Source organism: Frankliniella occidentalis, unplaced genomic scaffold, assembly GCF_000697945.3.
Source record: "Frankliniella occidentalis isolate FOCC.00 unplaced genomic scaffold, Focc_3.1 Scaffold11, whole genome shotgun sequence".
Lineage (NCBI taxonomy): Eukaryota > Metazoa > Arthropoda > Insecta > Thysanoptera > Thripidae > Frankliniella > Frankliniella occidentalis.
Window position 1 is genome coordinate 1,999,522 of NW_026267141.1, and position 13,959 is coordinate 2,013,480.

At 43.3% G+C, this 13,959-nt stretch overlaps 2 protein-coding genes across 2 annotated transcripts in view; one reads left to right on the forward strand and one right to left on the reverse strand.

The window, feature by feature from the left end:
* The window catches only part of LOC113216397 (uncharacterized), an 18,432-nt gene extending 4,748 nt beyond the window's left edge, over nucleotides 1-13,684 (reverse strand). Inside the window, exons 1-8 of the mRNA XM_052277582.1 lie at nucleotides 10,697-13,684; nucleotides 9,701-9,825; nucleotides 8,586-8,771; nucleotides 6,640-6,854; nucleotides 5,242-5,348; nucleotides 4,106-4,311; nucleotides 1,208-1,400; nucleotides 802-999 (exon numbers count right to left, since the gene is read on the reverse strand). Of these exons, the coding sequence (XP_052133542.1) occupies nucleotides 802-999; nucleotides 1,208-1,400; nucleotides 4,106-4,311; nucleotides 5,242-5,348; nucleotides 6,640-6,854; nucleotides 8,586-8,771; nucleotides 9,701-9,825; nucleotides 10,697-10,894 (1,428 nt within the window). The 5' untranslated portion in view covers nucleotides 10,895-13,684. The remainder of the gene's footprint in view (nucleotides 1-801; nucleotides 1,000-1,207; nucleotides 1,401-4,105; nucleotides 4,312-5,241; nucleotides 5,349-6,639; nucleotides 6,855-8,585; nucleotides 8,772-9,700; nucleotides 9,826-10,696) is intronic.
* Nucleotides 12-792, forward strand: LOC127752365 (cysteine-rich hydrophobic domain-containing protein 1-like). Its single transcript, XM_052277612.1, has 2 exons — nucleotides 12-265; nucleotides 348-792. Exon 2 carries the CDS (start codon nucleotides 506-508, stop codon nucleotides 731-733), a length of 228 nt encoding a protein of 75 aa, XP_052133572.1. The 5' UTR covers nucleotides 12-265; nucleotides 348-505; the 3' UTR covers nucleotides 734-792.
* Nucleotides 13,685-13,959: the final 275 nt, after the last annotated feature.

Below are 13,959 nucleotides of genomic sequence, written 5' to 3' on the forward strand. Positions count from 1 at the left end.
AGAGACCAAGTGCGACCAGTGCCTGTCCACTCGGATGGCCAGCCGACAGGGAGCGCTGGCGGGAAGCTGCGGGCCAGGTGCATCCTGGCTCACTTCACTCACTCTGTCAAATGGTCAAACGGGGCTGACATGGCAACTGTATCAATGTAGGACCGATCGTCTCTGCGATCTCATGTGCAAGGGAAAAGCTCTTGAATTCTCTGTCGATTTAAAAAAAAGGAGAAGTTCAAGTTCATTCCACCAGAGTGGATTTCAATAATGATAAGTAAGTCAGCATAGTCAATCAAGTTTGATTTTTTACCTGAGTGATTTCACTTTTTCTCAAACTGGTCTTGTTATTGTTACAGGAATAATGCTCCACTGCTCGTGGACCTACAACTGCGACAAGTGCGATTTCGACTCAGTGAGGGCAAGGCTCATCAAACATACTTCAAAACGAAGGAATGAATTGAAGTCGCAGATTTTGAACAGCCTGACTGATGAAGAGTAGGTGGTGCACAAGGAAATGGTGACGAGCAGCAAGAAGGGCAGTGGAGAGGGTGAGAGTGATTCGGAGTCCTCAGTTGCTGGTACAAATACAATAGTAGGCAGCAGTTCAGATTCAGAGGACAGTTCAGGTTCAGAGGACGATGATGAGGAAGAGAAGGATGAAGAAAAGGATGAAGATAAGGAAGAAGAGAAGGAAGAATACAACATATGTCCTCCTTGTTTTAAAATGAGGGACAGGTCGTAACTCTGTTACTCTGTAAAGAATAACCTTGAACAATGATGTATAGATTGGGTAAGCTGGAGTTTCTTTACCTTAAAAGCCTCGGTCACTTCCCGGCCCCTTATTACGCCGAACCGGTCTTCTGCGTGGAACCGTTTCTCACAATCACGAAGTCCCTCTTGACCCTCGCATTGCGTAAAATGGTTTTCGGTGATGCCCATTTCTAGCAATGCCACTCCTTGAAGCGCTGTCCAGACCCCGATGCTGAACCCAGGGTCATTTAGAAGTTCCTGGAGGTTTCAGAGCATATTCAATGTACAATATCGGTAAAGTGAAACGAAAAACGATAAAAGTTATTCTTTGTGGTGTAATCACACTGGGAAGAGCGATTTGCCATAATAACCCAAAATGTGTTAACCCAAAGAAATTTACATGGTCCTGGTCCTATCGTCATTTCAGATTATATAAATAACGTTCGTTCGACTCCGGTCCTTGTACCTCCAGCGATGGAGCTGGGAATGTTGCATCTGCCATCTCTGCTGACAGCAGGCCCTTGACAGCCACGTTGACGTTGAGCGCAAAGATGAGCCAGGCAGCTGACACGTACCGCCCGCTCTGAGTAGATGGGAGCACCCCCTGAGCTGGAGGCATCGTTACCTCAACTAGTTGTGACCAAGTGTCCATGGCAGACCTATTTTTGACACAAGCATTTCAAAAACAACAAAAACGACGTATTTGAGGCAAAAGATCGTCGTTATTGCCATTTCAAATGGTGCGTTTTCAACGACAAACGCTTGTACGTTTGTTCTTTATTCGGCTCCCTTCCATTTCCCATTTTTAATGAACAGGAGAGAACCGACGCACGAAAAATGCGCAACACGGCACACGTCAAATAATGGTTTGATTTTTGAACCGTTGCCGTTTGTCACTGAAATGTTATATGGAAAAAAAATACTTCAGGGAAAGCTGGTTTCCTACTCAAGTTTGAATTCAATCCATTTACGCCTTAAACTAACAAGAACGGCAGTAGGATCGAAAGAGACAAACGAAAGTTTGCGGTCCATTGTTGTCGGATCGACGGTTTTCTTCAAATTTTGACGTTTGAGCAAAATTTTCTCGAAAATGTACTGTCAGATTACATTAGGACCTTAAGCTTAAAGAAAAGGTTTTTCTAATGTTCCGCTTGATTTTTCATTAAAAATTTACTGGAATCGCTTGGACGGATCTAGAGGCTGCCATGGGACTAATTGAAAATGAAAGCTAAAAAGGCGCCAGCAACACCCGAGCAATAGTCCTTTACGGGGCCTAAAAACGGAAAGTACACGAAAATTGGCTTCAGGGGCCGCGCCTAGGCAACCACGTCGACACGGGAAATACTTCGAAAATTATTGGAAAATTTAAAACAGACGCGCGAGAAGTTGAACCCCTTCGACAAGGGTTGTCGCGTGAGTAAGGGGAGTAGGGCCAGAAATAATATTTCTGGACTGCCTTTGTGAACATTTTATACCAATATCGTTGATTTCAGAGGCCACGCACTTCCCTTGGTGTGTATACTTCTCCTACTTTCATCCCACGGTCAAAATCCGTTCGACTAGTATTTGAGGGACCAAACTTCACAATCATACTGGAACAAAATACCAGACCATTATTCTGTAGTGATTACCAGTTGCCATTTTTAACAGTGGCCGTGGTCCTCGAAGAATCGTGAAATCTCAGCCCGTAAACTGCATTTCGCGACATTTTGCAAGCAGGCAATGAATTCATTTATACAGTATTACTACTCTCAAAGTTGCAAGTAATACTCACCTGTGCGAAAAAATGAACTGATCCGAGGATGCGGTCAACTGATATTTTAATGATGTACAGCTGCGTGGAACTGATGTTAACTGAAACTAAACTTCTTTACGCTGTCCCGAAGCTGATCAAGCTATCAACTGACTTTACCAACCTCAAAGCCAACCTGAGACTGACGTCTTTACGCTCACGTGTACAATTACTGACTAAACTGAGAGTAACTGAACTCGTAAGTGAAATAAGACTGAACGTCAGCTGCGTTGCGCTGACCATTTTCTGAGGTAACTGATAGTAACTGAACGGGTAACTGATGTAGTACTGAGCGGACCTGACGCTGGCTGCATTGAGAAACTCAGCGTGACTCAGGACTCAGCAACGGTTCAGCTTTCTGCAGTACATTTTTGTTACTGAGTAGAACTGACTAGCACCCGATTCGGGGAGCTGGATAGCGGTTCAGTCCACGCATTGATCAGCTGTACTGAATCGAACTGCTGTTTGCTGAGTTATGGCTACTGAGGTCCACTCAGCTGACGTCCAGCCAAAGGCATTCAAAGCAGAAGCTGAACTGCGACTGACGCTAACTGAATTGAGAGACTGAGAGTGACTCAGTAGCTGTACAGCTTCCCGCAATCGATTCAGGGTACTGAGTCAAACTGAGTATTACTGGTCTTTGGCTGATTCAGTCTTCTCTGCAATCTCAAGTGTGAGACAGTATGACAGTTTAAACTGTCAGCCCACTGTGTCTCACACTTTCTAAAACTATTTTTTCTCCTTCAAAAGTAAGATTATTTTTGAGAACACCATCACTTTTGTCGCAAAATTCTGTTTCAAACGAGTATATGTATGATGGGGTTTAGAGCAGCAATGCCAACAATACATTTAATTATTAACAGGATGGTTATCTCCAAAAGTCCTCATGGTGTTGTTGTTTGCGATCAGAACCCCATCATACATATACTCCAAGTCGGCTCGAGGTGCTCCAAGATTGGCTACTTTCAACTCGTTCAGTCGTAGGTCAGGTCATGCACACGTCAGCTAAGATCAGACCCCGGTCGGATGAGTCAGTATACTGCGGTCTCGGGTCAGCACGAACTTTGTAAGTAATACTGATTATTTCATTTGGAAGTGCTTAGGATGCTGCTTTTAGGTAGTTCCTGACAAAACCATCAGAATTACTCACAAAATTTGTGAGTATTACTCACAATTCAACCGAAAAATTTTCTGACTTGGCAAGTATATTTCTTAAAAATCTGTTCCTAGTGGTTTGAGACAAGTCTTACATGGTGTACTTGTTTGTTAAATCAAATATGTTGATGCAAAGACTCATTGCAATACATTCTTTATGAAGGAGTTTACGTAATTTAAGTCCGAGTAACAAGTTGTCAATTAAATTAGGTGTTTTAAAAAAGTGGGGGATGACATACACCCGTATTACTCCTGTATGAACCTTGTTCCTTGTCTATTTGCAAAATGTCAGTAACGGGATGAGAGTGTTCTGAACAAAATCTTAAATTTACATACTGCGCAAGTAAACATTCATTGTTGAACGACAAAGTCCATAACGAACGTACAAACGGGAAAACCGTTAAGAAAATATCGAACCTAGAAATAGCGGCAGTCCACCACGATGAGGTTCTCGGTGAGGACAACGAGCAGCGTGCCACGAGGACCTTGGCGATGATCGTCGTGACAGCCGCCAAGACCAGCAAGGCCTCTAATCCGGATAGCCACAGCCTTGCGAGTATGGTAGACAGGTGGCCGCGTTTACGTTGGTTACCTTCGCAACGAATGTGTATCTCCTGCGTCACCTATCAAATACAGTACGTTACTTCGACTGCTGGGGATTTTATCGTTATTTGACATATGAATGAGTTCTGTTAATTTTTGGAGCGACTGAACCAATTTCGGTCCGTATCCTCTCCATACACAAGCTCACAGGTCTCGGAACAATAATTTTCAATTGCCAAGGGAATTTACTATGAATATCTCTACAAAACTGATTAATTTAAGCGACGGCGTGTTGGTTTATATCCGAAATAGGTCTAGTAACTGTTCTCGCGAAATTTTCGTTTTTTTTAATGTAACTAGGTGCTAGATGGAGTTTTTCTAACAAACACGACACGAACCACACCGTTGCCACGTCTCTCAGTGGGGGGAGGTGTCTCTGGTCTTCACACTTTACTCCGAGTACCCCAGCATTATCTTACTTGCTAGAACAATCGTGTTCTCGATAGCTTCGCTGTCCACAACAGTTCAGAGCAAGTGGCTTAATGCTATGCACCACCTTCCTCCTCACTCCCGCGAATACACTGCTAATCAAACACTGTGAGGTCGCAGTCAAAGACTGTGACGTTATACATTTATTAGAATACTGAGTCACATAGTTCTCGCTACACTTCAATGTGAAAGAAGGGGAAGTCGCTATAAAAAAAAATACTTGCGATTTTACCTACCCTGGGCTTGGCAACCCCACTCTTCAAGCCATAGGTGGTCAAAATTCCCTGCCCGGTGGGCAGGTAGAGGAGAATCACATGCCCGCTGTGCGAATTTAGTGTGGGTCGGTAAATCCGCAAGTTTGGGTACGGAAATAAACCCACCCGCTGGGCGTGCATATAGACATGGCTCGTGCATATAGACATATAGACATATAGACACAGTCTAGAAGAATAAGGCTATAGTGTCCCAATTGAGCCCACAAGGCCACAACGGCTGCGAACAAAAGAAGCGCCGCGACATACCTCGACGACAGTGCAAGTGGGTTGTAGGTATTGGATTCTAGTCGGCAAGAGTCCAAACATTCCCACAGCAAAGTCACATTCACCGCGCTGGAGGCGCCCCAGGCTGCCTAAAAGAAATTTAAAGGATTCAATTAGTTCACTGGAAAAAAAATTGGTACGGAATGGCATAAAACCTGCCCAACGGTGCTAAATTTTTATGACTTCGAGACTTTATTGAGCTTGCACTAAGACATTAATATGTAACATCCCTAGACCGGTATTTGTCCTACTTTTGTTTTTCCAGTATGACCAAAGCCACACCATACATCCCTAAGTGGCTGGACCGGTGATATTGCAAGGGTAACGGGAAAAAATTGGCTTAAAAAAGAGCGCACAGCACTGCGCTGTTCGTTATTACTCAGAGTAATAATAATTCACTGGACCAACCATGCTTTATAATATTACAATTACCCTTTTCACGGAAGAAGAATGATAATATCTCTATAGGAATTGGTATTCTCCCTCTTGGGGGGAAAGAATAATCTATAAGGATATTAATAATCCAAAGTAATTAAGAGGGTTTTCTTAAAGCAAATGCACTTATTTTGGATCAGATTTTGATTTCTCGTTCTCTACGCTCGCAATCGCGTGCTAGTACAAACCACGCAGGGAGAGGCTTAGGCTACGGCTCACATTTCACAATATTTTTGGGGTCCATTAGCTGCATCCGTTTTGGACATCCGGTGCATCGTTATCAGCCCTGAAATATACTTTTCACTAAGTCCGACTCAATAAGTATTTTTATATTGTATCTAATGGAGTGCATCAAGATAAATAGCTTCTGGGTAAAAAAAAAGCTCCCCTTGCTGCAAGTTTATTTTGTACTGGAGGTGACCCAAGGTCAGTTCTGTTTTCGGGCCAGTCAAGATTTATCTTGCATATGCCTTGTACTTGATGCAATACCAAAACGATTTAACTAAAAGGACAAAAGGCAAATCCACTTTGCAACAGTATCTTTCTTTTCTCAGAAACAGGGCAAACGAGCAAAAGCAATTTCCGTCGAAAAGAAATGGCCCACTTATGAAACTACCTTTGTCACCTAAGTCAGAATTGATCTCCTGACAACAATGCGTAGTAAAACAAAAATAAAAGACATGACGAGACACATCATCAGTTGGCAAACTTTTTTGCTACATCAATGAAAGATATATTTACCTATAATACAGCACGTTTTCTCATGCAAACAATGGGGATGGGGCTGTTTTAGTTGGTTTCGGTTACGTTTTGGTTTAGTTTGACCTAAATATCGTCAATATGTAAACAATTCTCTTCGAGAGTACAGTATAGGATCTTCGTCCTCTCCCTTGTATATGAGATGGCTGTATGTGCTTAGTTACATTTTAAGACAGAAGCAATCACCTGAAAAACTGCCGTTGGTAAACTTATTATATAGTGATGTAGTATCATCTGACCACTTTGCTTGAAAATTGCCGTACTTGGCTGCTGCTGTTATTATACTCCGTTTGAGGAAATCAACAGAATCCGGGTTTAGTTGCCTATCCCACAGGCTGCAATATTTGCTGTCTACGGAATTGGTGCTGTGGCAGACTCGGACCGTGCAGCCGCGGAGATCTCTAAGACAAAAACAGGACAGGTATTTTCAAATTCTCGCCAGAAAAAAGTTTTTCGTATTACAGACTCCATACTCCAAAAGTAAAAATACTGCTTAAGTCCTAAAAACTGAGTGCAATACGTACGATTTATTACAAAATTCACCGCAAAGATGATCAATCACACACTGTTAAAAAAAATTCTGTAATTTTACAGGAAATGTTTAGCTAATTTTGGGGGCAAGTGGTGTCGTAAACTATTTTTACAGCGCAGTTGTAAAATTACGACAAATGCCATGAAACCCAAAAAACGTTGACACCTTTTTTACGTTTTCAAGGTAGCGCTGTAAAATTACAGAATAGCTGTCAGACTACAACATCGGTTGTAGAATCCACTATATAAATATTTCGGATATTATTATTTTTTTCCGTTTTGGTATGATAATTAGCGTGTTTCTCATGCATTGATCGTGAGTTTTTTCCTCGTTTGAGGACTTTCTTTGCAACTTTTGCACTTTGCAAAGCAGTTACCCACGAAAAACCTGTGGATTGGTAAAAATCAGGATAACTTTACAGCCTCGCTGTAATTTTACAGTGCCACACCATAATTTTACAGCTGTGTCAATAAATTACAGCATTCCTCGTAAAACTACAGCTCCAACCAAAATCGTGTTTTACGGATAGGGCTGTTTTTTTTTCCCAAAAGTCTGTAAAATGTTCAGCTGTAAAATTTCGATATATTTTTAACAGTGCATTTCAGGTGAGCGACGAATAAGAGTCCCTTTTAATAGGGAGAGCAGAGGGGCTACATCTATCGCCCCTGATGATCGGCTAGGAGGGGATACATCCACACACGCAAAAAAGCCTGTTCGCTAAATGCTGCATGTTTTGCTGTGATCATAGAGGAGAAAATAGGTAGTCGCTATGGTCGCAGCAAAACATTTAGCAGAGATAGCAAAAGGCTTTGCTGTTTTAGCAAACTGTTTGCTGAAACAGCGAAACCTTTTGCTAAAACAGCGAAAACAAATATGTGTTTGCTGCAACAGAAAAACGGAAGAACCTGAAGTTTGCTACTTTAGCAAACAGGCTTTTATGCGTGCACCCCGCGCTCAAGACAGTACGTTGACCGTGGGGGTGCACCTCTAACACTACGCCTATAGCCTCGCATTTGGCCACGTAGCGTCGCTCTTGGGCATCTGCCTATGATAGTACTAAGAGGGGGTCGTAAGGAAATTGAAGATCTTTCCAATATGCCTATTCCGTCCTATCATTTAACTTAAAAGTCGAAGTTTTGGAACTTTCCAATTTACTTTCGGAACCCCTCATTCGAAAGAGGATTAGGAACGACAAGCTTACTGAACAGGCATCTGACTACTCAAGAACCGTTCCACTGATTTCTTTAAATGTCGACTTTTACGGGATCTGTTTCCATCTACCTTTATTAAAGCACTCTTGTTTGACGTAATGTACAAATAGGTGCCCATTTTCAGTGTGTTTTTCCCTCGAAAACTTCACTTTAGGGCAAAAATTGTGAGACATTGAGGACAGCATTTTGGCCTTTAAAATTCTACAATTGTTGGGCTACGATGTTTATTTTTAAATTCCGTCATTTTATGGTACAAACGTCCCTGAAAATTTCAAGTCACATCGTGCGGAAAGACAATAAACAAGCAAACAGAAATACAATTCCAATGAAACTCAGTCGGTCAGTGAAGTAGTCGGCTTTGTTATCTCTCAGCCACTTAGACAACGAACCTCGGTACAACGTCGTTAAACAAGCTCTCTTCATGCTGAGAGAGTCCGATCTTCCCGTCCACGCTCACATTTCCGAGAAACACAGTGTTTACGCCACTTTGTCCACAAAGGCCATCGTTTCTTAGGTACGGTGCCATTGTGAAGAGTGCTAATATGTTGTCTCCATTGTCAATAGCCACAACGACTCTAAAACCAAAAAATGAAGACAAGTCTTACAAGGAAATCACATCTGGAATGCGCTTTTCTAATCCTCTTTTCGTATACATATCTTATATTTAACCCTATGAAAGTTAAGAAAATATAACACTAGCAGTATAATTCGACCTGGGTATGCTGAGACGATTTCATGCCCAAAACGGAAATAATATACACACCCAGACCAGAAACAATTCTCTTCATAAAACTGTATAAGGGGCCGTTCACAAATTACGTCACACGTTGTTTTTTTTTTGGGGGGGGGGAGGGGAGGGGTAGCCGAATTTGTTACTAATTGTGACAATGGGGGTGGGGGTCAATACCTCTGTGACGTCACACTTTGACTGACTTCGTGCGGTGCCAAAACCTTCACTATTTCCGAAAGGTGCGCGCTTTTTGTGTGCTCTAAAGGCTCTGAGCCCCGCGATTATCGGATCTAATGACGGGAAACGAACTTCGGCGTAACTACTTCTAGTTCCTCTGTATCAGCCCTAATGTCCCTAGAGCATGTCAATGTCGTCATTCGACCGAAATTCATTGCCACGGATTTAATAAGGGGAAAATGTGACGTCACAGGGGGAGGGGGGTTGAGTCAAAATCGTGACTAATTGTGAAAAGGGGGGGGGCGGTGGGTCGAAAAACTGCCCAAAAAAGCGTGACGTAACTTATGAACGGCCCCTAAGTTTTGTGAAGTACAATTTCACAATTTGTCCAGTTTTAGAAATAACATTGCAAATGTCTGAAAGTGCACGAAAATGTTCACTTTTTAGAAACAAAATTGCCCCTTTACAATTGTGCAATAGTGCACAAAATAAATGCATAGAAATATTTCTATGGGCATTAGAGAAGACAATCTTTAACTTTAGCGTGTGTTTTGTTTAGCGTTAGATCAGAAATCCCTTGATGGCATTCGACCTTACCGTGCCCAGGCTCGGTCCCACAAACCTTGTAGAATACTGTTTAATGAGCCGTTGTCGCAGTCCCACACTAACACCAGTAGCCGTGCGTGGGCACTCCGGTTTTCAACCGGCGGAATGTACCCTACCTAGTGACAGACATTAGAATATATAAATATACGGAAAAAACGAATTAGCTGGGGAGGCTAATGTATTAGCTGGATTCGTGATATGTATTACTATAAGGTAGGCTAGCTAAATGTTTGTAAACTCGAATTTTAATTTCAGTTGTAAAGTTAGAAGAGCACATTTTTCACTCGTTAATGCATTTTAAGTCGACACGCACTGCATGTATTTTTACGATACATATTGTAATTTTACAACTTGCGTAAAGGAAAAAGTTCCTGTAAACCTGCCTGCCATTTTTCACAGTGTAGCGGCTGGCCAGTACTTAGGATGGCGAAAAGGCTACCTGCTACACGATGCGCCCCTAACGAAAGAGTCCGATCTGCTTTGCTGCTGAACCAAAAGAGTTCGATCTGCTTGGCTGCCAAACCAAAAGAGTCCGATCTGCTTTGCTGCCGAACCAAAAGAGTTCGATCTGCTTTTCTGCCTTGGAAAGTCAGGCATCTTTGGAGGGCTATAACTCCTTGTATATTTTGAATATACGCAACATAAAAAGACTAGCATGTTACCCTGTCCTTTACGAATGTGTACACCCAAAAACATATACCCTTTCGCTCACAAGCTTCGAGATATCATAGAGTTTATGCGGAGCGGTAGACGAGCGCCGAAAGCAGATCGAACTCTTTTGCTTTGGCAGCAAAGCAGATCGGACTCTTTTGGTTTGGCAGCGAAGCAGATCGGACTCTTTTGGTTCAGCAGCAAAGCAGATCGGACTCTTTCGTTAGGGCGCATCGTACAGCTAATTTGACTACCGATCATGTATCCAGCTAATCTGCTTTTGCTTGTTGTCCACTCTACGGAATAGCTAAGATATTGAAAGCAATAGGTGTTTACTTGACGCCGTACGCCCTGTGCCGGCCCTGCTAAAATGTAGCTGTACATTCCGTCTGCTATTTTAGTTCCACCTCTGCGCGGGCACATTACGATCTTCTGGTGGTCATGGCGAGTGAGAAGAGTCTCGAACACATGAGCTGCAAAACAAAACCCTATAAGACTTAGCCAATGAGCATCCCGGTCCGAATGATCACTCATGGCCAGGTGTGGCTAGTGACCACGACCTTTGAGCACATGGTTCAAATGCATGCGAAGGTCAGGCTATGGGCGAAAAGAATATACTGAGAAGGGAGGAGATGTGAAGCCATGCACGGAAGGCTACACACTAAATTTTGACATTTTAGATAAAAATGACCCTGAAGGCATTAAATACAGCAACTGACCTATTCTTGTAAACCACACACAGTTTTGAATGCCTTTTGTATTTATTGCTCAGAGGAACGGGTTTTCACCCACTTACGCATTATAAATCAGCATACTTGTCATAAACTTGTTATAAACTTCCGAATCTTTCCAAATATGTTATTTGGACCTTTCCCTTAAACGCTCTTAATGTAAATGATCATTGTGGCTTGAGTTACGTACCCAGTCAAAATAAGGAATTTGATGTTTGCGTTCCCAGAAACCGGAATATATATGTAAGATTTGGGCAATTTTTAACGTTTTTAAATACTATACACTAGCTCTATTAACGCCAGATCATGTCACGCGTAACAGGCTTCACGACATGTCACGCAATACTGTTCCGCTACAACACGCGTCGCGCCTGTCTAGCTAGGCCAGCAGCCTCCTTACGTCTTTTTGATAAGAAGCCCTCGCTCGTTGCTTGACAGAGGACAAGTACCCGAGAAGACCCTTCGGGTATTAGGTACAGACTGGAGAAATTGTTCACAAAGTAGGCCAGCCGATGTGTTTGGCCGGCCGTTTCATTCGGTACGGTAGCAGCGTAGCTTGTAACAAGCACCAGGACAAGTAGATGTATTGGTGTCTTCTGTCCCATCGCGACATGAGAATGTGAGCGTAGAGCACGATCTTGGTTCCTGCGGTACAGTGAAAAATGCTACATAATTGACTGTCACCGTATCTCAGATACGTTTCCTCGCGTTTTCTTCCCGTTCCGTACCACTGTGAAAAATTTCATCGTAAATTTACAAAAATCTTGAAACCTCGAATTATAATTTAAGTTGTAAATTTACGAGGGCACATTTTTCACTCGCGAATGGATTTTAAGTTGGTACGTAATGCATGTATTTTTACGATTACAAATTGTAATTTTACAACTTGTGTCAAGGCTTCCTACTATCTTTCACAGTGACAGGGTGGTCACTGTGCCCCGTCTCAGCAAAGGCGTATGCTTGCATGCAGGGGCGGGGGCGGAGCCAATTCGCACGGGACTAGCAAACGAAGTGTGGGACCACCGTCATACCACGGACGCATGCCACCCCAGCCCGGGGCGCAGGGGATGGTCCGTACACGGGCTGACGTCCTACTCGTGTTACGGGTGATTCAGTTCATATGAACTTCTCAACGTTTTAACCCTTCCTTGAACTTCAACTACCACCCGTCATGGCGACCTGGGTCGGTGAAGCAGGCGCGGCGGAACGTTTTTGAACCGAGGGGGGGGGGGGGTCTCTTCCAGGGTTCCCCCCTTCCCCCCATCGCAAATAAATACCCTACAATGACTATATACCTACTTAAAAAAATTGTTTCGATGAACCTGTTGGCCATTTTGTCCCCTTTTTTAGCCCACCCTTCTGCTTTGAAGTAGCTATCCAGCGGGCTTATGCAAACGACCTCGTGTCTGTCTGTCTCTTCCACCTTAAGGAGCTGTGCTAGTGACTTGAAATTTTCAGGGTACCTTAAGGTTCGCTCCTAGAAAGCGAAACGCCTACGCAAATCCTGGCAACCAGCCCTTAAAGACTGGAAGGGGCTATCAAAGAAACTGGGAAAGGTTCAAAAGTTAAATCAGTAATATTTTTTATGATCTCTTAAGGAACTCGTGAAGAGTTCTTTGAACTTAAATTTGGCCGTTTGGCTCTAACTCTCACGTTTGGGCGCTATAAGTGCTTCTTCGACGAAAATACGCCGAAAATGACCACTCTGTACATGAAGACGTACAAGAAGGCCTCATAAATGACAGACGAAGTAATATCCGAAACAGAACATTCTGAATCAGAATCAGTCCTTGAAATTGCCTTATCTTCGTTTCGTTTTAGAGCTGGAGGTCGATATACTTAAAACAATCGCAAAAAGTCCAGTTTCTAGACTGTTGAGAAACAATACAAGCTGATAACTGTGCTTGTTATTTTTTTATTCATGCCTTAAGCAGAAGGGTGGGGTGTAGTCACGGTGCCGCACCCTTGTGGTATTTTTCGACGCGACGAACATCGCGCGCACGCGTCAGAATTCCCGCCTAGCGCAATATTTTAGCCTGCAATTCGTTCTCTTTCTTTTCTCAACCCCCTGTAGGGCACCCTCCCCCCCTTCCCCGTTCCACCGTGCCTGTGGTGTACAGCAAGAACTCACCCTCGTATGTCTATGTGCAAAAATTTGCCGACCGGCAGGTTACGAAATAATGCTTGGAAAGCATCGGTTCGCATTGCAAACATTTTCCTTTGCTGCTGGCAAAGCACTTTGGAGCATCATGACTAAAACAATCACTGTCAGAAAAAAGCACAGGATTTTCACAGAAAAAAGTGCGTCAATTAATTACACAGCCTGTCTGTGCTCAATCCTGTGTGAAGCACGGAGCTACCACAGTATGTCTGTGCTCAATCCTGTGGTAAACCACAGAACTACCACACGAAAGTTCTGTGCTTTCACAATCACAGTAAAATAGTGTGATGAAAAATTAGTAATAAAAGGCAGTAGTGGCGCTGGCACGGTTCAAATAGTTCAAGTTCAAGCTCATATGTTTCGCTGGAGAAGGTCTTCTGCTCTAAGGGCCATGGAGGACCTTGAGCCCGAAGGCTCGTTCGCCGCAAGGCCTTTGGAACTCTTGACCTCCCCTCAAAAATCTTCAATCTCCGCGCGGGTGCACGGAGATACACGTAGGCGTAATCCTCCAGCATATGGTTGCTGGGGCGCGGCGGGTCATCAGCGAGAGCTAAGAACGAACAGAGACGCCTCGAACCAAAGACGAGTCACAGACTGAGCCGGTCAACAGAAAAACCCTGTGGTGTAGCCCACCACAGTCCGCACTGTGTTTTAGGTGTGGTTCCAGTTCTGTGGTCTTAGCAATGATTTAGCACAGGATTTCTTAC

Bases quoted from the DNA above. Each gene is read 5' to 3' on its own strand.
- LOC127752365 (XM_052277612.1), top strand. From the start codon at position 506: ATGGTGACGAGCAGCAAGAAGGGCAGTGGAGAGGGTGAGAGTGATTCG.